The sequence below is a fragment of the Echinops telfairi genome, unplaced genomic scaffold (genome assembly GCF_000313985.2).
Source record: "Echinops telfairi isolate 266 unplaced genomic scaffold, ASM31398v2 ScPeMD7_7424;HRSCAF=8462, whole genome shotgun sequence".
Classification (NCBI taxonomy): Eukaryota; Metazoa; Chordata; class Mammalia; order Afrosoricida; family Tenrecidae; genus Echinops; species Echinops telfairi.
The window spans coordinates 71,684,097-71,708,940 of NW_022111324.1; the positions used below are offsets into that span (position 1 = coordinate 71,684,097).

At 39.1% G+C, this 24,844-nt stretch overlaps 1 protein-coding gene across 2 annotated transcripts in view; it reads right to left on the reverse strand.

Annotated features, from left to right (window-relative positions):
* AIDA (axin interactor, dorsalization associated) overlaps positions 1-24,844 on the reverse strand; it is a 57,715-nt gene that overhangs the window by 12,719 nt on the left and 20,152 nt on the right. For both annotated transcript variants that reach the window (XM_045298125.1, XM_004699927.2), the window contains exons 3-6: positions 24,432-24,485; positions 23,998-24,052; positions 15,746-15,809; positions 13,924-14,030 (exon numbers count right to left, since the gene is read on the reverse strand). In XM_045298125.1, the coding sequence (XP_045154060.1) occupies positions 13,924-14,030; positions 15,746-15,809; positions 23,998-24,052; positions 24,432-24,485 (280 nt within the window). The remainder of the gene's footprint in view (positions 1-13,923; positions 14,031-15,745; positions 15,810-23,997; positions 24,053-24,431; positions 24,486-24,844) is intronic.

The window sequence follows — 24,844 nt, forward strand, 5'->3', positions numbered from 1 at the left end:
GGGAAAAATGAGGACCTAATGTCGGGGGTTTAAGTGGAGAGAAAATGTTTTGAGAATGATGTACAAATGCGCTTTACACAATTGATGTGTGTATAGATTGCGATAACAGTTGTATGAGCCCCTAATAAAATGTTTAAAAAAAAAAAAAGAGATGCACTGGAAATAGACTGAACGCAGTTTTTTAAACAGTTGGTGACAATATCAAGTGAGCTTTAATTTCCCAGTCTGTTTTCATTATCACAAAAATTGAAATGCCAGTACTTGGTAAGAGACTAACTTTAGCCAGTGAAAAGTTAAATCAAACAAACTCGCTGCCTTGAAGTCAATGCTGACGCATAGGGACCCACCCCTGTGGGTTTCTGAGGCTGTTTACAGGAGCAGAAAACCCAGTCTTTTTCCTAATGATCTGCTAGTGGTTTTTAACTGCTGACCATACATGCGGATCACGGCCCAGCGTGTGACATCTACACTACCACGGCTCCTGGTGAAAAGTCTGAAGTATAAGAAAATTTTAAAAATGGGACACTCTCGGCTTGCCCCCGCACCCTTTCCTCCTGTGCCCAACCTTTCTGCACACTTCCTTAACGCTCTAGACCAGTAGTTCCCAAATGGGAAACACTGCCCCCTTGAGGGCACTGAAGCAACCCAAGGGGGAGGGGAAGTCCAAAAATATTGCTATAAAATCACAGGAACATATACTGAACAAAAATGCCAAAATGTGAAGCCCTTGTTTCTCAGCATACCCTCCGTCTAGGTCTCTATACTTCTGAAGGCAGTGCTTCACGCTCCATAGCCCTTTCTTGAAGAAGCCTGCACTCTGCGGTTCACACCACGTCAAAACTGCAGGACAGCAGACGAGTGGTAACCTCGGACAGGGCAAGATATGACAAAATAGTAACATAAATTATCAAGGGTCCGTGAGGGAGGGGGAAAATGAAGAGCTGATGCCAGAGGCTTAAGTGGAGAACAAATGTTTTGAGAATGATGAGGGCAATGCTTTATACAATTGATGTATGTATGGACTGTGGTAAGAGTTGTATGTGCCCCTAAAATGATTTTTTTAAAAGCCCCCCAAAACTGCAGGTCGAACATCCAATTCATGTTCCTTTTCAGTGCTCTTGAGGTTTAGGAATAAAAAGAAGCTGAAGGGCCAAGATGAGGACTGTAGGGTGGATAGGGTAAGGTTTCCCAACAAAATCCTCCTAAGACAGCCCTTTCTGCCCAACGAATAATGAGCAGAGGCACAGTCCTGCCACGGTTGCAGGTTTCCGGGCTTTCTTTCTCATCAACGTAGTTGATAGTGCTCCGTTTTCTTAAAACTTCTTCATAATAAGCACCCAGGATTGTCATGTGTCCTTTGAGAAAACTATCAAAATTACTCCGTGGAGCCCCCCAAAACAGTCCGTGTAACCTTCTGCATGGACCACTCTGTTTTGGAGAGCCCCTGGGCAGCCATATGTGACTAGATCATTTCTTTCTTTCTTGTTAGGCAAGAGTCCTAAGAGAAATAAAACAAGTGTTTTATTACAGAGAGAATGCATTTGCAGCCATCCACTGATCCCAGAGACATGCCTAAAAGCACATTTTGTTTGGGAAAAAGTCACGCATGTATGAACTGGGACCTTAGCAACAGTTGTTTTATTTACCCGTATACTATCTATATAATTTTGCACCTTGTTTTTTCACTTAAAATCTCTATCAGTTTATAAAGATTTTCCTAATTATCTTCTATACTGTAGTATCCAATATACAAGCCAGTCACCTACATATGGGCCTTTAGATTTTTCCAGTAGCCTATTATTATTACAAATGATACTGAAATAAATAGCCTGTTACATGTCCCTGGGTATTCATCTTCCTGGAAGTGTATCTTCAAATTAAATCCTAGAAGTGGGACTGCAGGGTCTAAGGGCAAATGCATCTTTGGCTGTTGTCCTTAGATATTGCTGAATTCCCTCCAGCAGGACTCAGCTATGTTGTGTGGCTGCTCCCCGACACTGAGAAAGAAGTATCTGTTTCTCTAGTCTCAAAACCGTACCACAGTAGTTGTATTTTATATGTCTCTTAATATATGTGATGCTGATGATCTTTCAGGTATTTAAGGACCATTTGCAGATATATATATATATGTTTTTTGTTTAAATCATGGAAAAGTGAAACAGAAAGAAAATGGAACTTTCCATGAACTTCTTGAAGCACTCTAGTATAGCAATACCTGCAAAAGCATGAACCTGTGTAAGATGGAAACCTGTCAGAGAGGGAAAATAAAGTTATTTTCCGCTACTTAAGAGTGACAGAAGTCATAAGACTGCACTCTGTTAAAAGTAGAAAACTTCAGAGACCCAAAAAAGAAACCAGTTCTGTCAAGTTCCAGCTCTCAAGGGGTCTGTATATGTTCACTCACACACACACACACACACACACACACACACACACACACACACACACTTTTTGTGAACGGCTCATTTCTCTTACTAAATTTCCTAATTATAGTCTGAGTTTCTGCAATTTAACTTTTTTAGATTTTAAGATCTACTTATATTTCTCTTTTTATTTGGGAGGCATGGCTTTTTTTTTTTAATGGTAAAAATGTGACTGTTTATCAACTTTTAAAAGCGAATGATCTTGGGACAGGAGGATCCCATCATATGGAAGAATGAAGTTAGATTCCTAGCTCACACCATATGGAAATATTAAATCAAAGTGGATTGACGATCTAAAAACACAACTGAACCCATAAAACTCCTAGAAAAATGCACAGAGGTAAATTTGCATAAACTTGACTTTGGCCAGGTATTCTTAGTTTGACAACAAAAAGCATAAGTAACAAAATTAAAAGCCGTTAACTTGTACTTCATCAAAATTAAACACTTCCACACATCAACAGACACCATCAAAAAGTAAAAAGACAATTTACAAAATGGAAAATAGAATTTACAAACCATATTGTTGATATGGGTCAGTATTAAAATAGGCAAATGACTTGAATAGATAGATATACAAATGGTCAGCAAGTACATAAATAAATCCTTAGCGTCACCCGTCATTAGGAAAATGCAAATCCAAACTACACCAAGGTCTTGCTCCATACACAAAAAGACAATTAGATTTTTTAAAAATGTAATAGAAAAATCATTGTGGGGGAAATGTGGAGATATTGTAACCATTGTCCACTGCTGGTTGGAATGTGAAAACAAGTTAGCAGTTCCTCCAGAGTTACAACACAGATTATCATCCCCCTGCTATGGAGTCCCAGCGACCCCTGAGGTTTCTGAGCCTGTAACTGTTTAAGGGAACAGAAGGCTCAAGCTATCTCCCACGGAGCTGCTGGTGGTTTCCAACTGCCGCCCACGTGAATCGCAGCCCAACATGTAACCACCAGCCACCATGTGCCCACCATTCTATCCTTTCCCCCAAGCACTGAAGAAGCAGGCCCTCAAACACTGCTTATACATGAAGGTTCACAGTCACAATATTCAGTACAGTCAAAAGCTCAAAATACCCTAAACGTCCAAGTATCAATGGGCACACAAAATGTGGGGTTTTAATCGGCCAAAAAAAGGAATGGAGTGTATGATGTGGATTATGTACCAATAAAACTGAAGGGGAAAAAAAGGAGAAAAACATTAGTAAGTATAAATTTTTAGACAGAATATAGCCTGGCAGTTGCTGGAGAGAAGGGGTGAGTTCAGGGGAAACGGTGAACGTGCACTGTGGACGAATGCACACACTAAATAAAGGCGGCGGGTACACAACACCACGAATGGACTACCGTCACTGAACTGTTGCTTTACAACATGAGATTTGATGCCATGTGAATTTCACCTAATTCGTTATTTTTTAAAAGTTGATGACAGTTATATTATGATTGACTAGTTTCTTCCTAAGTGAACATTAAAAATGTTTCTATGTGTGGGTGAATTGGCTTCAAAGACTATAACTGTCTAGTTCTTTGGGTTAAAATGATTGTGCTAGTGCTGCTTTCTTCCTTACCAACCAACTTTTTTGACTGAGACCATACACAGGTTTACTCTCTACTAAATATATTTTGAACAACACAAAAAAGGAGGCAACGGTATAAAAAATTCTTAAGCTCTTCTTTTAATTCAAATTAGAGTGTAGAACACTTGTCTTCCTAGTGTGGTGGATTGCTACATGTTTCTTAGAGACTAACTGCAGCTGACTATATGCTTAAAATCTTAGATAAGATGGAAAGGTTTTTCCAATGGTTGGCAATGTGTGCTACCCCTTTGAGTTTCAGTTCAAGTCTGAAATTCAGTTCAAGGTGATATTTTCTGAATACCTCAACCCCCTTGCTTGCTCACCCACAATACCCTTTGCACATCTTTACTGAGAGTATCCACTTATTTGCTGTCTGACTATATTTTAAGCATCCTGACAAGTTCAGATAATTTGTTTTTTATTATTTGCACTAGAAATAAAATGGATCTCTGTTTTAAAAATTCCTTGCTAAATGAAAAAAAAAATTTACAATTCTAAAGGTCATTATGGGAGCCCTGGTGGCATAATGGGTTAACACACTGGACTGCTAGCCAGAAGGCCAGCAGTTTGAAACCACCAGCCACTCCTTGAGAAAAAGAGGCTTTCTACTCCCGTCCAGATCTGCAGTCTCAGAAAACCATGCAAGCAGTTCTAATTTGTCCTACAGCCGTGGTTCTCAACCTGTGGGTCGTAACCCTTGTGGGGAGGGGGAGATGAACGACCCTTTTACAGGGTTCACCTGGTTCATAAGAGTAGCAAAATTACAGGTATGAAGTAGCAACGAAAATAGTTTTATGGTTGGGGGGTCACCAGAACATGAGCTGTATGAAAGGGTTACGGCATTCGGAAGGTTGAGAACCGCTGTCCTATAGGGTTCTGTGAGTCAGAACTGACGTGATGGCAGTGAGTTTTGAGAGGTTAATATACCCTACTAAATGACTGAAAAACAAAATCATTGCTTTTACAGTATGAATGAAAAAGGATAAAAATGAAGAGTCATACACCATCTATAGCTCAAAGGTAGGATGAGAAAGGTAGCATGATTGTATACTGAATATCAAATTGTACAAAAATTGGCAATTAAGCAATTACATTAAGGATTTCTAAAAGAATTAAATTACTAAACACACACACTTCAAAACACAGAAAGCTCTAAATACCACAGCTGTTTACACCAAGATTTCTCAACCATGGTTCTGGTTGAGGGGTGTCCTTAAATTATCACTAGGCGTTCCACGTAAGAGATCGATTAAGGAAAAATTAATGCTGCTTGAACTTAGCACACTGAGTAATGATGTTTCCAGAAAATGGGCAGCCCCTCTGGTCAGGAGTACAAGTCTGTATTCATTTTGTATGTGCGTTTGAGGCAGGGAGGGCCAAAGGTAAACAGTGACCTCTGTACTGTGTGGAGGGAAAGACAAGTAAGCTGATGACACCAGTCTTGCCCGTGACACACCACTGACCACAACACACATGCTTTACCGGTGCATCCTGACTCGGTTGTACCCCTCCCCCCGCCCCACTACTCTTTTATACAATTGTACAACATGGACTGTGTAGGGTATACTGTGAAGTTTGGGCAGTTGCTTAGTGAGGGGAGTCTTAACTTTTTATTTATAATTCCATTAAGTTAGTTATTATGCCTCTGTTTCATATTGTACTAGCACTTGTGTTGATTTCTGAAGGACAAAAAGGGAAGATTTGAAACAAGCCCAGAGACAATTCTGATAAGTTGTCACTTTCAGCTGCACAAGATGTCTTTGAGTGATGAAGCCCAAGGGTGTCCCCTTTGAGAACTAAGGTGTGCCGGACCCATGTGACCGTTACACACTGAATAAAGAAGACTCAAGAAGAATGGATGCATTTGAATTCCAATGCTGGTAAAGACTAGGGCAAATACCACGGAGTGCCAAAGAACAAATTTCTCTTGGAAGAAGTATAGTCAAAATGCTCCTTAGAAACAAGGATGGTGAGACTGTACACTTTGGATATGTTATCAAGAGAGACCAAAGCAAACCAAACCCATTGCCATCGAGTCAATGCTGACTCATAACAACCCTGTAGGACAGGGTAGAACTGCCCCTGTAAGTTTCTGAGACAGTAACTCTTTATGGGAGTAGAAAGCCCCATGTTTCTCCCTCAGAGAAGCTGATGGTTTCAAACTGCTGACCTTGAGGTTAACAGCCCAACATACAACCACTACACCACGAGGGCTTTCAGGAGCCATCAGTCCCTGGAAAAGGATATCATGCTTTGTAAAGTAGAAGGGAAGACAGAATGACACAGTGGCTGCAACAATGAGCTCAAGTATAAAAATGCTTGTGTGGTTAGTGCAGAAGTGAGCAGTGTTTCATTCTGCTGTACAAAGTGTCATTATGAGTCAGAATCAACTTGATGGCACCTAACAAACAAAAACAAAAGTGTAACAGGAAAACAGGAAATGTTCATTTTCATGATGGAAGCTATTTACTAGTAGATTTCACCTAGGGTGGTCCACTATTTGCGTATCAGTTTGTCATACTGTGGTGTTGTGTGTTGCTGTGAGGCTGGGATCTCTGTCGCTGGTATTTCATGTCCTAGCAGAGTCACCATGGTGGACAGGTTTCAGCAGAGCTTTCAGACTGAGACAGACTAAAAAGTGGGACCTGGTGATCTACTTTCTAAGAGAGTGGCCAGTGAAACACTGTCTGACACAGTAGCAGAAAATGAGTCCCTAAGGACAGAAGGCATACAAAATACAGCTGGACAGGGCCTGCCTACTCAATGTCCAGTCAATCTCTCTCTCTTTTTTTGTTTTTTCGCATTTCAGTAACTTTACTGAAAAGTATGTCCCTTCATTGGGCCTCTCTACTCAAGAACTTCCTCAACGCAATAATACTTTGTTCTATTAACCTGGCATTCCATGATGCTCTCCTTCCCTACACGATCGCTGAAGACAAAAGCAGGTGCATAAGCAAATGTGGTGAAGAAAACTGATGGTGCCTGGCTATCAAAAGATATAACGTCTGGGGTCCTAAAGGCTTGAAAATAAATAAGCAGCCTTTTGAGAAGCAACAAGGTCCACATGGAAGAAGCACAACAGTCCGTGTGATCATGAGGTATCGATAGGATCCGGTATCAGGCATCAAAGACCCAGAACAAAAAATCGTATCATTGTGAATGAGGGGGAGTGTGGAGTGGAGACCCAAAGCCCATCTGTAGGCAACTGGACATCCCCTTACAGAAGGATCACTGGGAGGAAACGAACCAGGTAGGGTGCAGCATAGCACCGGTGAAACATACAACTTTTCTCTACTTCTTTAATGCTTCCCACCCACCCGCACTATTAAGACCCCAATTCTACCTTACAAATCTGGCTAGACCAGAGTATGTACACGGGTAAAGATAAGAGCTGGAAACAAAGGAAATCCAGGACAGATAAATCCCTCAGGACCAATATTAAGAGTAGTGATGCCAGGAGGGGAAGGGGAGGTGTAGAGAGCTAAGGGGAACCAATCACAATAGTCTACATATAATCCCCTCCCAGGGGGATGGACAACAGAAAAGTGGGTGAAGGCAGACATCAGTCAGTGTAAGACATGAAAATAATAATAATAATTTATAAATTATCAAGGGTTCATGAGGAAGGGAGGGGGGAAAATGAGAAGCTGATATCAAGGACTCAAGTAGAAAGAAAATGTTTTGAAAATGATGGCAACACATGTAAAATGTGCGTGACACAATAGATGGATGTATGGATTGTGATGAGTTGTACGAGCCCCCAATACAATGATTTTTAAAAAAAGAAAAAAGAAAAGTATGTCCCTTTACACCAAAACATAATGGTAGTTTGTTAGTTTATCTCTGTCAATGGGAAATTAACACTGATGTGTTCAAATATTGAAATGTTCAGGAAAACTGAAAGTTATCCACAAAAAGTTTACAAAATGTCAGTGAATTATATACTGTGGTTGTCTTCTTTTTTTATGTGTATATAGACCCATAAATATCTGTAATATGATGTCCAAAGTAAATCTGAATTTGTTACAACCACTCCGGATGGTCTCAGGCTGCACCAGGCACAGAATACCTGGTCTCCTTACATACACTGACTTACATGGAACATCCAAAACTCCACCTCAACTGCTTTATCGTTAGTGAGGTGCCTATTTAAGATTTTATTTTGGCACAATACAGGCATTTAATGAAATTACAATGTTACTTAAAAAAAAATCATAGGCAATGGCAGTTTTAACAACAGGCCTAGTAAAAACTGGAGTATTAAATCCAACTTGAACTTGCATTAGTGGGGTAAAGCAAATTTCCAGTGTTCATTTTTGTTGAGTTTCTAGTAAGTGAAATGAATTTTCTCAGTGGGGCTAGACTGAGGTGATAGATCCTGTATAAAATATGTTTTTATCATGGATACAAATATCTCCTATTGTCTAGAAAAAATATTAAGGATGATGAGTATGTCAAATTTGACAGGTCTGTATTTTTGCTTTATACAAAAAAGTCCAGTCAATCTTAATGACATGGACAGAGTAAAACATTTGAGGTTTTCATCTGTTGATGTGGCATGACTCAAAATGAGAAGTAGCAACTGCTAGTAACAACCATCAGAATGTGGAATACACAAAGTATGAATCTAGGAAAACTGGAAATTATCAAATGAAATGGATCACCAAAAAATCAGTCACTTAGGTATTAGTGAGCTGAAATTGACTGGTGTTGGTCATTAAGAATCATACACTGATATGTCTACTATATTAAATGACGAAATTAAAGAAGAATGGGTCACAGTCCAAAAGAATATTTCAGTCTGTTCTGAAGTACTACACTGATAGTATAATATCTATATTCCTACAAGGAAAACAAGCTAATATGACTATTGGTGAAATCTTCTTACCAACCACTATTGCCAAAGATGAGGAAATTGAAGTTTTTTTAACCAAATTCTATGTTCTGAAATGGAGCAAACATGAAATCAAGATGCAGCTAATTTCTAGTAATTGGAATGCAAAAGTTATAAATGAAAAAGGATCAGTAGTTGGAAAATATGGCCTTGGTACAGAAAGGACAGTGATCACATGGTAGAATTTTGCAAGAACAATGACTTTTTCATTGCAAACCCCTTTTCAACAACATAAAATTGTGACTATACATGCAAACATTGCTGAATGGAACACAACAGGAATCAAATTGACTACATCTGTGGAAAGAAACAATGGAGAAGATTGAGTATCATCAGTCAAAACAGGGCCAGGGCCAGCTGGTAGACCATCAATTGCTCATAAGCAAGTTCAAGTTAAAGCTGAACAAAATTAAAGTCCATGAGAGCCAAAGTATAACTTTTGGGTATATTCCGTCTAAATTTAGAGACCATCTCAGATTTTAGAGACCATGTAACAGATCTGATACATGGAACTCTAATGACTGAAGACCAGACACATTGTGAGATGTTATCAAGGACACCATACATGAAGTAACTAAAAAAAAAATAATAATAAAGAAAAGAGCAATGTTTATGTCAGAAGATATTCTGAAACTTATTCTTGAATGTAGAGTAGGTAATGCAAGTGGAAGAAAAAATTATGTAAAAAAAGCTGAGCAGAAGATTTCAAAGGGCAGCTCAAGAGACAAAGTATTATAATGAAATGTGCAAAGACCAGTCATTAGGAAACTAAAAGGAAGAGCCCACTTTTCTCAGCTGAAAGAACTGAAGACAAAAGTCAAACCTTGGATTATTAAAGGATTGCATCTACAGGCACAATATTGAATGATGCATCAAAAGAAGATGGAAGGAATTCAGAGTAACACTCTCCAAAAGAACTGGTCAGTGGTCAACAATTTCAGGAGGTAGTGAATGATCAGGAGCCTATAGTACTGACCGAAAATGTCCAAACTGTCCTGAAGTCACTGGCAAAAAAAAAAAAAATTAACGATGTACCAATTGAAATGTCTCACCAAACAACTGTTTACTAGAATGTCTGAAAAAGAGAAAGACCATCAACAAGACAGACTGACAGTTTCTGCAACAATAGGCACAAACAGCAATAACTAAGAGACCAGTTCAGAACGGAGCAGCATTTCCTTTTGAGGTACAAATGGTCACTAAGAATCAGAATCAACTAAGCAGCACTGCAGGGGCAGTGAATAACTTAATGGTTTTTACAGCCAAAGTCTTACTCTACCAAATGACCTTTCCCTGCATGGGTCTGGTAAGAAGGCGGGGGAAGATACTGATAGGATTCACTGGTGAGTAATAGCTAACAGGATTTACACACACCATGCCATCCTGCTGTGTATAAAATAAGCCTCTGAGAAGGAGAAGGGATCTCCTTATCAGCAAGAGCCAGGAGTGGAGCGTGTTCTCTGGACCCCAGATTCCTGTGCAGTTGAACCTCTTGGATCAGATGACAGCTATACCATTAGAGGAGCAGCAACAGAACCAGGACATGACGGAATGATGAACCTCCTAACCGACAGAGCAAGTTGAGTGCTTTTGGGCAGGAGATTGGCTTTCGGAGTGGTGTGCCTCTAAGCACTTAATTGGAGAAGTTGGACGGGTTGACCAGAAGGGAGCTGAGTTCCATTTCATTCAGGGAGCTGGGTTTGCTAACCCAGAGCTTAAGCAGAATGCCTTCAAGTTAAGTCTTATAGCAGAGTGGTATGTCCTTTGGAGATTTAATAGCAGACATGACAGAACTTTGTAAACATGTCCTGGGAAACAACTGAAACCTGAGCATTTCTCACAGGCATTACAACTTGTGAACTTCCTTAATAAACTATTTGATCATGAATTTTGTCTCTGAGTTCTGTGTAGTCATTGCAATGGATATTAGAAGTAAGAAAGGTGAAATAGGGGACATTAAGACGACTTAAGTACCTAACAACAACTAAAACAGCCACCTAACTACCCTGTTTCCCAGAAAGTAAGACATCCCCCGAAAATAAGACCTATTTACAGTTTTGCCTCTTGCTGAAATATAAGGCATCCCCCCCAAAACAAGGCCTCCCCCAAAATAAGGGCCCCCGAAGCTACTGTAACTCTGGACTCTGGACCATAGCAGCGGGCACTGCCGCGCAGCTCACTGTTGGCCACAGCGCAGCCGGAACAGACAGGAAGTGCAAGGTCTCTTTTAATAAAACAATAAATGTGTACCGTATTCGTCATGGAAAAATAAGACATCCCCTGAAAATAAGACCTAGCGCATCTTTGGGAGCAAAAATTAATAGAGACACTGTCTTATTTTCAGGGAAACAGGGTAGTAATGCAAAAGTTATCCTATCCATTGAGCATGATTTGTAGAAAAGCAACTATGGATCCAGCCAAATTGTAGTCACTTAACGACAAGTCACAACCATGGGGTAAGTACAGGTGCTGATTGTTTTGAGGCTCTAATCACTGTTTACAATACACAGAGCAAAGCTTTTTTTTAAAGTCACATTTGGTCTAAAAAATTTAGAAAATGAATTATTTAGTAGCAGAAATTGCTGCTCAAAAAATCTATCTAATAATGCCAGTTATGTTGAGTTGGCGTACATTTTAAAGCCAAGACAGAGAGCTAAAACGTCCCCTCTCTAACAGTACAGATCAGTTAACATGGCACAAGATATCAAAGAGGTTTTTTGATAAACTAAAAATCTGAGTAGCTTTTCTGTTCCTATTGAGTCTACAGATTTTGTCAGCTGAGTAGCATACTGACAAATTTTAGTCAGACTTGCAAATGATGATACAAGAAATAATAATAAAATATCCTCTGCTGCGAAGGCTCCCAACAAGCAATGGCGAGATCTGCGCTCTGTACTGTGCTGTCATCACATGTGGCACCAAAGATTGTCCTTGAGGACTGTACCGCTGACTCCACTCAGGTTTCACTCTTTTCTCAGACACAGAACCCCAACACTGTCACCCGCAAAACACTGCTCTCTTCACAGGGAGGCACCGTTTCACATCCCTTGCATATGAGCTAAGAGGGAGTTGTGGGTGATGGTACAAAGTGGTTAACTCGATTAAATGAAGATCTGATTACTTGCAGGGTCTTTGGTTGCACTGTGGTTCAAATGCTCGGCTGCTCCTGAAAGGTCAGCAGTTTGAACACACCAGCTGCTCTGTAGGAGAGCTGTAGCCATCTGCTTCTGGAAGGATCACAGCCATGGACACCCCATGGGGCGGTTCTGTCGGCACTATAGGGATGCTTGAGTTGGAATCAACACAACGGCAACAAGTTTAATTCAGTCAGGAACGTTTCTAAAACTGTGTCTGACCTAACAGCAGCTCAGGTCCTCCTCTGAGTGTGTTGTTGCCTCTGTTACCACACAAGGAAAAGAGCACTGGGCAAGGGACGCCTCTGTCTAGGCTGGGCACCAGAGTCTCCACAGGACCAGCATGGGCATGGTGCTCAGTGAGCAGTGCCCCTCATCCCCTGGCCACTGGTACAGAATCAAGGGGAGGGACATGTGTAGGCCCTCATCACACACCTTCAACTTCTCTGTTCCAAGAGGCAGCTGACAAGAGTGAAGGCCCTAGGCCAGAGCAGGATCGGCTCTGGGGTCATTTTCTGAGGATGGCCAAAGACACTCTAGAGCAGTGGTTCTCAACCTTCCTAAGGCCACAACCCTTTCATACAGTTCCTCATGTGGTGGTGACCTCCCAACCAGAAAATTATTTTCGTTGCTACTTCATAACTGTAATTTTGCTACTGTTATGAATCTGGCGACCCTGTGAAAGGGTCGTCGTTCGACCCCCAAAGGGGTCGCAACCCAGATTGAGAACCGCTGCTCTAGACAATAGTGAGTATGAAAAACCAGGTCTGACTGGACCACCAGCCCCTGGGACAGTGAGTCTGTTAAGACCATGGAAGAAAGCAGAGGGCAAACAGAAAAGTGAAATCCGTAAGGACCTGTCCTCAAATATAGAAGACAGCTAGGTCTTTTTTCATTCTATTATTTTTGCTTTTGAAAATGTTTGCTGTAACTTATAGTGCACATCACAGGCAAAGAAAGATTTTTCCTATTGGGTCAAAATTGTACATTTCAATGGACTGATGGTCTGTGTTTCAAAGCAGTAATTTATTATCTCCAAGACCAGACTACTAAACAGGCACCTTAGGGCCAACAGGTTCACCTAATGATAAGCACCAGATAAAAGTTGAACCATTAGTTCTCATGGAAGCAGCATTGGGTAAATCTACGGCCCAAGACCTCTTCCAAGTGTTGAAGTGCAAGGATGTTACCTTGTGGATTCAGGTGGGCCTGACTCAAGTCATGGTATTTTCAGTCACCTCATCTGCACGTGAAAAGTTGGACAAGGAATAAGGAAAGACCAAAGAATCAATGTACTGTGGGGACTGCCAAAAGAACCAGCAAATCTATCATAAAAGTACAGCCAGAATGCTCCTTAAAAGTGAGGCTGGGGAGACACCATCTTATGTTCTCTGGACATATTATCAGGAAAGACCAGTCCCTGGGAAAGGACATCAGGCTTGGTAAAGTGGAGGGGTAGCATAAAAGAGGAAGATCCTTGGTGGCTAGTGGCTGCAGTGATGGGCTCGAGCATGACAATGATGGTGAGGCTGGTGCAGGACCAGGCAGTGTCTTGTTCTGCTGTGCAGAGGGTCCTGTAAGTCAGCCACGACTTGATGGCACCTAACAACAACAATATCAAGTATCAACAAAGGAGTGCTGGTGGCATACTGGATTACGCGTTGAGTGGCTAACCGCAAGGTTAGCAGTTTAAAACCAGCAGCCATCCTGCAGGAGAAAGATGGGGCTTTCTATTCCTGTAAGGATTTACAGCCTCAATAACTTACTAGGGCAGGTCTACTATATCGTATCAAGTCCCCACATGTCAAAATTGGCTTGATGACAAATATCAGCAAGTCCTAAACACCTGGGCCCTAGATTAAGTTACATTTATATTTAATGAGTGACACCCACCAGGAACTCTAGCAGGGAAACAGTCAGGAGATCCTGCTCCAGCACCACCCTCTTCCTCATCTTCTTCAAATTCCAAATTCTCTTCTTCACCGGGTGCTAAAATTCTTCTACGTAAAAAAAGATAGAAAAATAGTAAGCTACAAAGCGCCTTATATGTATGTAAGATACAATAATTGGTCCGTGTCCATCTGGAACAAAAGAGAACTAAAGGAAACCCAAGAATCAGAGAAGGAACTGGACTAAAGGACCAATTATCTGCATAAACCACTGCCCTGAGACCAGAAGAACTAGATGGTACCTGCCTACACTACTAAGCATTCTGATCAGAAACATCATAGAAAAATTCCGATACGAAAGAGGGAAAAATATGGAACAGAACTTCAAATTATTAAAGAACCCAAACTTACTGGATTTATTGAAGCTGGAGGAGTCCTCAAGACTATGGCCCTGAGTTGCTCTTCTAACCTTGAATTGAAACTTCTTTTGAAGTCACCTTTAAACTAAGCAATGATTGTCACCATTGAGACACTTAAAACACCTTTTTTTGTTTTAATGAAGCCTCTATATAAGACCAAAGGGTCAACAGATATTTGAAAGCACAGAAGGTTGGGGTTAGGGAGTAAGTTGGAATGAAACAACTAGAAAAGGAGTAACAAGAATGTTGATGTTACATGTAGAATTTAATCATTGTCACTGATAATTACAAAGTGACCTCCAAAAATTTAGAGAAAAATTCCATTATATTTTAATTCCATTTTCCATGAATTTTTGAAACTCCCCTCAGATGTCTAAAACCTGTCGGATGGGAGCGAGTCTTGCTGTGTATATTTTCACTCCCCCCAAAATATTGTACCTCATCATATTTTTCTTAAGGGAGAAAATCAGGGTACTTGAGGGTAAATCACTGAAATGTGATCTTCAAAGCGAGCCTGAGCCTGAGCCCAAGCTGACTTCCACCGCCTGCTCCACTGAACATTATAGTGTACGTCTGACAACTGAAATGAGCTACGAGAAGGGGGAGATTAGGGTTCAAAATGAGGAAAGAAGACCTTATTGCAGATGATATTTTTGAAAACATCACAATTCTACAAACCACTGACATTTATAAATAAATGTATCAAGGTCTTTGAATTCTAGATCAACAGAAGCAAATTAAGAATTCCATGAATTCAAGTTAAAATGTACCATTTAGAGCAGCAAGGGGGAAAAAAATCATCCAGGATCTGGGGTTAAATCTAGCAAATGGCGAGTGAGTGGACATCTTAATAATACCAACATGATAGTTTCCCTAAATGACAGATTCAAAATCTTGGGACATTCTTTTTGGACTAGCTCCAAAACGCATAAGGAAATATAAAAACCAAAAACTGCTCAGGCAATGCTGAAGATCAAAGAGGAGAGATCTTACTAGTGGATATCAAAGTTTACTGCAAAGATACAGTAACTAAGATGGAGTGATATTGATACAATGAAAGAAAAATAAAACAGTGGAAAGGAAGAAAAAAAATCCATAAATATATATTAACATGTATAGATCTGGGAAGCCTAATATGGAGTGGAAAAATGAGCTGCATAGTTGTAAGTTTAATATGTCTCTAGTTATCTAAAAATCGAAAACACAGAGGAAAAACTATGTAAACTGCGTGATCACAATATTAAAAATGGACTCTGGGTAGAAATAAAACAAAAAGCGTTATGTTCTTGTGAAGCCTCATGGTTACACATTTCCTGGGTAAGACATTCAATGATGACTAAAAACAAAAACAGAACTATCTGCAAAAGAGTATAAATTAAAAAGATAAAAGAACAAACACAAGTTTACCTTAATGGGACAGGCTGAACATCAAATGGGAATTCTTTATTATATGTGAGAATATTCTTTAGGACTAGAATAAAACAGAGAAGAATAAATTAATTAGAACCAAAAAAATTAGCTTAAGATTATTAGTATTTAATAAATCTTTTATGCATATTCACATTTTAATTCACTTTTTAAACAAATTCTTAACCTTACCATTGTTCCAGAGCCACACTGCAATTGTTCAGAAGGGCTTAGCAAAAATAAAGTGTTCACTGTATCCTCCAAGTACCAGTCTATTTGCAATACTGTCAGATCCCCAAGGAAAGCAAGTTTTATAATTTCTGAGCCCATATGGAAACTGAACCCCAAAAGAGCTCTCTTGTGTACAAGGGCCAAGGTAAGGCACAGGACACACTGAGGAAACAGTCTCCTCTCTGGAGTATTTTAATGAAAAGACTGGCATCAAAGATGATCAATTAGAGGTTTATAAGTACCTCTCAGCCTACATCCTGAGTAGATTTCTCATACCTATCAAACTGGTAAAATTTATAATAGTAAGGCTATATTTCTCAGATTATAATAAAACCGAACCAAAACAAAACACCTTGCCATGGAGAATTAACTCATGGCAACCCCATGGTAAATTGCTCCACAGGATATATTCAATGGCTGATTTTCAGAAGTAGATCACCAGGTCTTTTTTCTGAGGTGTCTCTGGGTGGATGCAAACTTATCTTTTGGTGAATAAGCTGAGCGCATTAACCAGTTGCATCACCTAGGGACAATGCACACACGTAAAAGGGCTTCAAGATGTTTGTGACATAACTGCATTATTTTTTCATTCGTTTTGAAGCTCCTCATCATATACACATATACTTGCATACACCAAAATACAATGTTCAATTCTTTCAGCGTATGATATAGTGAGAGTACTCTTCCTTTTTGGCTTTCTCTAACTCCAGGTCTTTGTTTATTTCATGATATTTACACTGTCATTTCTGGCTTATAAATTCCCAGTAACTACCTGGGATTATAACATGGTGAATTTGCAGCATTAATTGGAGAAGCCAAAGGTTCCCATGATTTTGTATTCAGCTGACTCTAACTCTGGAGTCCCGTAGTTTAGAGCTAAAATGGGCATTATCTATTGGCATCCCAGAGGAGACTGTCCCAAGAGCACAGGTTGTAATTATGTAACTTACTTCAACAGGAGTCCAATTTGTTTATCAGGCAACTTACATATAATTCTACTCGATCCTCCAAGGAGAGAGAAGTCTAGACTTGTGGCTAAATTCTCATTCATTCTTGTTTTTCCGCTCTTTTTCCACAAGAGGACTCTTTCCCTCTCCCTCACTTTCTCATTCTTCAATAAGCATGCACTGAGTAACCACATGTTCCTAATCACTGCTTTAGGTGTCGATGATCTGGTAATAAGCAACACAGATGGGTTCCTGTCCTTGTATATTGAACTTACAACTTACTAAAGAGAATCATCAACTAATAAACATGATGATAGATGCTTATAGTAGCCTTTAAGCCTACAGATAGAATGATTGTGTAAGTGCACAAGAAAGTCTTTCAAAACGAAATCTTTAGCCAATGGTGGCTGTTGTTAGAGGTCGTTTTTAAGTGTCATTGAGTTGGCTAGCCAATAGCATACAATTTAAAACACTGCTGAGAAAAGAAAATCATACATTTACAGGCTAGCTTTCAGAACACAATACATGAACTGTTGACTTGTACCAGATTCAAACCTTAAGTGACTATGCATTATTTACATGAACAATGAGGGTTGGGGATACGATAAAACTTTCAATGAAACTCATTTACAAAAGCAGAACCATGCCTGCCAGACTAACACGTCATTTAAAAAAAAGCAATGAAAGCATTAAAATAGTAAACGTAATCCCAAGCCACAATTCAAGAGATCTGAATCAAAATCTAATGACCATCAATTCCATAACCTTGGGACAGCAATCATCTGTTTCTTCTCACACGATGGCAGTTCAGCCTTAAGTCTGAGGGTATAAATCTGCTGTGAGAGAGTTTAAGGAAAGCCCAGTTTATTTAGTGGGCTTTCCTAACTGAATCCTTCTGGTATGGCCATAAAGGATGTTGTGTGCCTCAAAAGGATCGAGTCTAAAGTCTCAGTTGTTGATAGCACACAGCTTGAGTAACCAAGGGCTGGATAGGAAACTAGGTCAAAGGGGGGCTTATGCTTAATCACAGCCCTAAGTTGGTTCTTATGACACGGCTCCCACTTGATACTCACTCTCATGAAGAGATCACTGAAGACGTGGGTGCTACAGCAAACTGTTGTGAAAAATCACCTGGTGCCCAGCTATCAGAGAGAATAGCCTCTGAGGTCTTAAAGGTTTGAAGACTTACATGTCCTCAAACAAGCAGCCATCTAAGTGAGGTGTCAACTGAGACCACATGGAAGAAGCACACAGCTTGTGTGATCCAGGATTGCAAACAAAATCCAAATCTAGAAGCGGGAACGGTGTCAGACCTTATTCTAAACACCCACTTTGTACAACAGTGGAAACCAAAAATCCATTTGCAGGGTCCCCACAAGGATTAAGCCACCAGTGAATTCCCTCTGATCAAAGTGTATATAACCTTGCTATAAGACAGAGAGCACTGTACAGTCAAATATGGCAGATGTAGTTAGGTTGAAATGTAACACCTTATAATTTGATCTCCTTTTTGACCGATTTTACAGTCTTTTCAATGTTTAATATTGTCTGCTTCTTTTGTTGAGGTTTTTGTTTTGTTTTTCATTGTTATGGGTTTTTTGTTTTTGCTTCTTGTTTTATATTTTCTGTATATAAAATCTAGGATTGGTAAATCTACAGAGACAACAGGATTTAAAAATCATGTAGAGGGATGGAAGAGAAGGTTGAGGGAAAATAGGGAGCTAACAACAAGTATTAGAGAGAAGAACATGTTCTGACATTAATTGTGGTGATGACTACACAACCCTTCTTAGTATAAGTAACTATTAAATTGTACGATATGTAAATTACCTGCCAATAAAACTATTTTTTAAAAATCATTAGAAAACACGTATGTCAAGACTGAGAAAGAAGGGAACAACCTACCAGTAGCTCTAGAACAAAGGTTTCAAGAAGAAACTAAAGCAATACTAAGGCTCTGAGGCAGGAACTGGTCTGACTTGTTCAAGGAACAGAAAGGCCTGCATAACTGAACTTTGATGAGCAAAAGACGTGGCAGAAGATAAAATTAAAAGGCATGAAAACAAATCCCAGCAGTATATTCACAACATAAGACTTGAACATTCACATAACTACTTGGAATCTCAGTTTCCTAGTTCTAAAATGGGAATACCACTTCGAGTAAAGACTGATGGAAGAATTAAGTCATGTATAGGAAATTGCATGGGAAAATCTAGGTTATAAACTTAAGCTCACAGTATTATAAGATGGTACATAATTTTTCCTTTTTAGCTGGCTAGAATCTTAGTACTTTCAGAGCTCATTAAAAGGGCATTTAAGTAAGAACTTTTATATAACCAAAGATTAATGTAAGAAAATTAAATGACTGGTACATTAAAAATCTTAGTGTGAATTTCAGACAGACCATAAGACCATAATGTTGAAGGATCATGGAAGAATAATACATTGCTGTGTTATTACTCAATGCTGATGAGCAGGCTCCCCCACATAGGAATCCTTTGTACAGCAGGACAAACCCCACCGAGACCTCCCTAACCTCCTGATTGTTGTTACACTTGAACGCCCCGTGGCAGCCACTGTGTTCACTTATCTCATTGAGAGTCTTCCTCTTTGGCTGACCATCTTACTTTACCAAGCCTGATGCCCTTCTCCAGGGGTAGTTCTCTCCTGACAACACATCCGAATTACTTAAGACAATGTCTTGGCATGCTCAATTCTAAGTATTCTGGCTATATCTGATGTGTTTGTTCTTCAGCAGTCTGTGATGCGTTGCAATGCCATAATTTAAATGCATTCTGAATTTTTCCTCATTCACTGTCCAGTTTTCATATGCATGTCATGTAACTAAAAACACCACACTGCTTTTGAAATTTTATTTGGCTTTTACATCATTATTTCTTCCATTTGCCTCAGTCTCTTTTGACATCCACTTTGGACTTGTCTTTGTTACGTGTCTATGTAATGACTCTTAGCTTTTTTCATCTAGTCTTAGCTCTGTCATCTAGTCTTCGGTCCTTGGCACTCAATGGGTCAGATCTGTTCTTGAGAGGCTCTCTGATTTCAAGTGGGATGCACTCAGGTCATACTTTAGCTCATGTAGATTTGTGGGGCTTTTGTTGTTTTGTTTTTAGTTTCGGCCTGAACTTGCATGTGAGCAAATTATAATCTGTTCCACAGTTGGTTGCTGGCCTTGTTTTGGTTGCTAATATTGAGCTTCCCAAAGATGGTAGCCACTTTGATTCCTATGCATTCTATCTGGTGAGATCCAACGTACAGCTGCGGCTAATGCTGTTGGAAGGGTATTTGCAAAGAAATTGTTGGTCTTGACAAGTTCAATCATGACATCTTCAGCTTCATTTCTATCGCCAAGGCAGTATTTTTCAACTACCTATCCTTCCTCTTTTTTCCCTAACTTTTGTATTTCAATGACCAGCAATTATCAATTCTTCTTCTTTTATTTATTTATTTATTTATTTATTTATTTTTCTTTTTTAACATTTTATTAGGGGCTCATACAACTGTTATCCCAATCCATACACACATCAATTGTGTAAAGCGCATTTGTACATCTTTCTCAAAACATTTTCTCTCCATTTAAACCCCCGACATTGGGTCCTAATTTTTCCCCTCCCTCCCCGCTCCCCCCTCCCGCATGAACCCTTGATAGTTTACAAATGGGTATTTTGTCATATCAATTCTTCTTGTCAGCATGTATGATCAATTTCAAACTGAAGAAGTTGGTAGAATTCTTCAATTTCCTCATTACTGCTATAAGGATTGAGTGTTTGTATTAACTGGGCTAAACGATAACATAGATATTCTATCACAGACAACTTCAAGATAGGTCTTAAAATGTTCTTTTTTGGCAATGAACGTAAAGCCATTCCTCTTGAATTTGTCATTCCCAGTCAAATAAGCCATATGATTGTCAGATTCAAAATGACACACAGTGGCTGCAACCGTGGACTCAACATAAGAACAATTTTGAGGATGGCCCCGGACTGGGCAGTGTTTTGGTCTGTTGTGAGTCGGAACTGATTCAATGACACCTAACAAAAACAATACCAGGCCATTTCAGCTCACTATTGTCCAGAATATTGATCTTTATATGTTCCATATATCATTTTTAAATCACTTCCGATTGTCCTAGATTCATAGTGTGTACATTCCATACTGATTATTAACGGATGATTGCAGTTGTTTCTTCTCATTTTCAGTAGTGTTTAATCAACAAGTGAAGGTCTCAAAAGCTTTGCTCCAGCTATAGCATTAAGGTTGACACTTTATGAGTGGTTTTGATATTAAGTGATGCAAATGGTCTGAATTGATTACGATTGGCTGTACAACTCTGAGAATACATTAAAAACCACTGAATTGGGCATTCCATGATGCACACCTTCCCGACGCAATCACCGAAGACAAATGTGTGCATAAGCAAATGGTGAAGAAAGCTGATGGTGCCCAGCTATCAAAAGATATAGTGTGTGGGGTCTTAAAGGTCTGCAGGTAAACAAGCGGCCATCTAGCTCAGAAGCAACAAAGCCTACATGGAAGAAGCACACCAGCCTGTGTAACCACAAGGTGTCGATGGGATCAGGTATCAGGCATCAAAGAACAAAAAATCATATCATTGTAAATGAGAGTGAGTGCAGAGTGGAGACCCAAAGCCCATCTGTAGGCAACTGGACACCCCCTTACTGAAGGGTCACGGGGAGGAGACGAGCTAGTCAGGGTATAGGCTAGCAATGATGAAACATACAACTTACCTCTAGTTCTTAAATGCTTCCTCCTACCCCACTATCATGATCCCAATTCTACCTTACAAATCTGGCTAGACCAGAGGATGTACACTGGTACAGAACTGGAAACACATGGAATCCAGGACAGATGATCCCTTCAGGACCAGTGGTGAGAGTGGTGATACCGGGAGGGTGGAGGGAAGATGGAGTAGAAAGCGGGAACCGATTACAAGGATCTACATATAACCTCCTCCCTAGGGGATGGACAACAGAAAAGTGGGTGAAGGGAGACATCGGACAATGTAAGATATGACAATATAATAATAATTTATAAATTATCAAAGGTTCATGAGAGAGGAGGGGGCAGAGAGGGAGGGGGGGAAATGAGGAGCTGATATCAAGGGCTCAAGTAGAAAGCAAATGTTTTGAGAATGATGATGGCAACAAATGTACAAATGTGCTGGACACAATGGCTGTATGGGTGGATTGTGATAAGAGTTCTATGAGCCCCCCAAAATACCATTATCACCCTAAAAAAAACACACAAACCACTGAATTGGTATTTTAAGTAGGTGATCTATATGGTATATAAAGAGCTGTTATAAACATAATCTTACACAAAATATTTGTTAATGCTTTACAAAAGCCATAAAATAAAATTATTAACACAATAGTTAAAAATTGGTAAAAATTTTACATTGTTATATGCCTATCCTGGATCTAGGTAACTACTATTCTAGAAACAAAATTATACTACTTCTAACAAAAAAACTTTAGGATCTTTATCACACAAATTAATTATACTTTTTAAACTTAAAGATGACTCAATTCTTGCCATCTTCAGAAAGATTGTGTTCTGAAGATATGGAAAAATATATATGGCTTCCTAACAATTCTAGAGAAAACACCAGAGCCACAACAAATCTATGTATTATTGTTTTCTGTTACTTTATTCTACCAATACTAAGAGTATAGAAATTAGATCCTCTTTAGACAAACAAACCCACTGCCATAGAGTCAATTCTGATGCATGGTGTCCCTATAGGTACCAGCCCTTGTGGATTTCCGATACTATAAACTTTTTGGGGAATAGAAAACTTCATCTTTCTCCGGAACAGCTGGTGGTTTCAAACTGCTGATTAGTCCAATGCTAACCTAATGTGTGACCAGAGCTCTCCCTTCCTCAGTATAGTCTATGAGACTTCCTTCCTTGGGCTGGAGCTGCTAGTACCTCAAATAATATATTTGTCTTTGGCAGGCCTGCTATTAAACAAAAAAATTGGAAACTGTCAGTTTACGGAATCCATGTTAACATTATCTTGGGTTCTTGGAAGATGAGTTTTCCCTTGTGCCTCTTAACTGAGGCATGGAAACATTGAATAATTATACTACTATAAAAAGAATTCTAGATAGAGCAAGAGTCCAGATATTTAAACCTTGATTTGCCACTAAGGATCTGAGCGAATCAAAGCAAATGATATATCTCTTTCCTCAAGTCTAAAGTAAGAGATTTTTCCCTCTAAAATACTATGATTTTATGATTCTACTTATAAATTTGACATAAAAGATACAGTAAACTGTTCTTCCTTTACATAAAGATGCCCTCACCCAATGAAATAGAATATTGGTTTACATTCAGTTAATTGTATGTTCAACTCTTATGCCTTTCCCCATATGGTACACATTTTCCCCTAGGAAAAATTTTTTTGAGCAAGCAAAGAACACTTTACTTGGTAGCAATCTAATTGCCAAAACATGTAAAGGAATTATTTACCTCAAAAATGTTTAGGAAGGACAAAGAAACATTTGTAGAGCAGCTGAACTGGATGCACTGCCGTTTCTGATGACATACAAATTAAATGGGCACCAAGGTGTAAAACTTTCTATTCTCCAAGAGATTCTACTATAAATGTTTACCCAACTCATTACTCTTGTAAAAGTCATTAAAACACAACAATGGTGAATAAAGTTAGATGAGAGAAAACTAGCATGAAAAAATTTTCCCTGGTGGCGTAGGGGATGTGTGTTGGGCTGCTATCCATAAGGTTAACAGTTCGAAACTACCAGCCCCTCCACAGGAGATCTACTCCCATTAAGACTTACAGTCTCGGGAGACCCACAAGGGCAGTTCTACACCTTCTTATAGGGTCACTATGAGTCAGCATCGACCCAATGGCAGTGAGTATAACAATTCCTGTAGAAATTATAAAAGCACAGAAATCACGTATGGCTAGTATTAACAAAAAATAATAAATGAATGATTAAGACATGTTAAATAATTCTGAGATGTAAATATTTTTCTAACAGAAAAATCTCTAAAAAATAGCAAACTTACTTGGTTCTAGCTTTTTCAGATCCTCCAGTTTAAATTCCTCTTGGGACTGTGTGGACTAAATTTAAAACAAGCATATTATATGTTCTTATTACAAATATTTCATCAAAATTCCATCATCTAGAAATATTTTACATTTTTTAAGTAGCAAAGGCCAAATATCTCCAAAATGGCCCAAATAAATTAATCTTAAAGTCATTAATTAGTTTCTCCTTTTGCATTCTTGTTAATATTCAGGTCAAAAAGTAACCCCCAAAAAAGAAAATTATATATTTCATTTCCACAGTCTTCAAAATATTAATTACATCTCCAGAGCATTAGTTTAACTAAATAATTCCCATTGCTATAAAACTCTTCTGAGATAGTAATTTTGCCTAGTATTTTCTTATCAGAAATATGACTTTTTCCTCTTACTAGGAAAAAAAGTACTTATTTACCTGTAAGGCTGCACTTCGTAACTCCAAGCATGTTGCAATTTTGCCTATGGTTTTCTGCAGAAAAAAGAAGAAACGCTCAACATCAAAAATATTATAGCTGTTAGTTGTTCAAAATTATCAAGTTATTTTTTATAAGAAATCTACATTAATCTTAAATAAGTCCACTCATTTCTTTACGGCACCTTGCAGACATTAGAGAAGAGTAAGCAGGAGGTAAAAGGCTAGCATGAGGGAGAGAAGGCAAGTGCGTGTAGTCTCTCCTGAGGATTTGCCAGGACCAAATATAGATCAAGTCTGCCTTGGCACCACCTTCAGATGTGACTCGCAGGGCCTTCCTGACATCTTTCATTAAGATTTGCCTTCTCTTCTTCTCCACAAAGCCTGAAATTCACTAAGAAGCTTAAAAGTGAAAA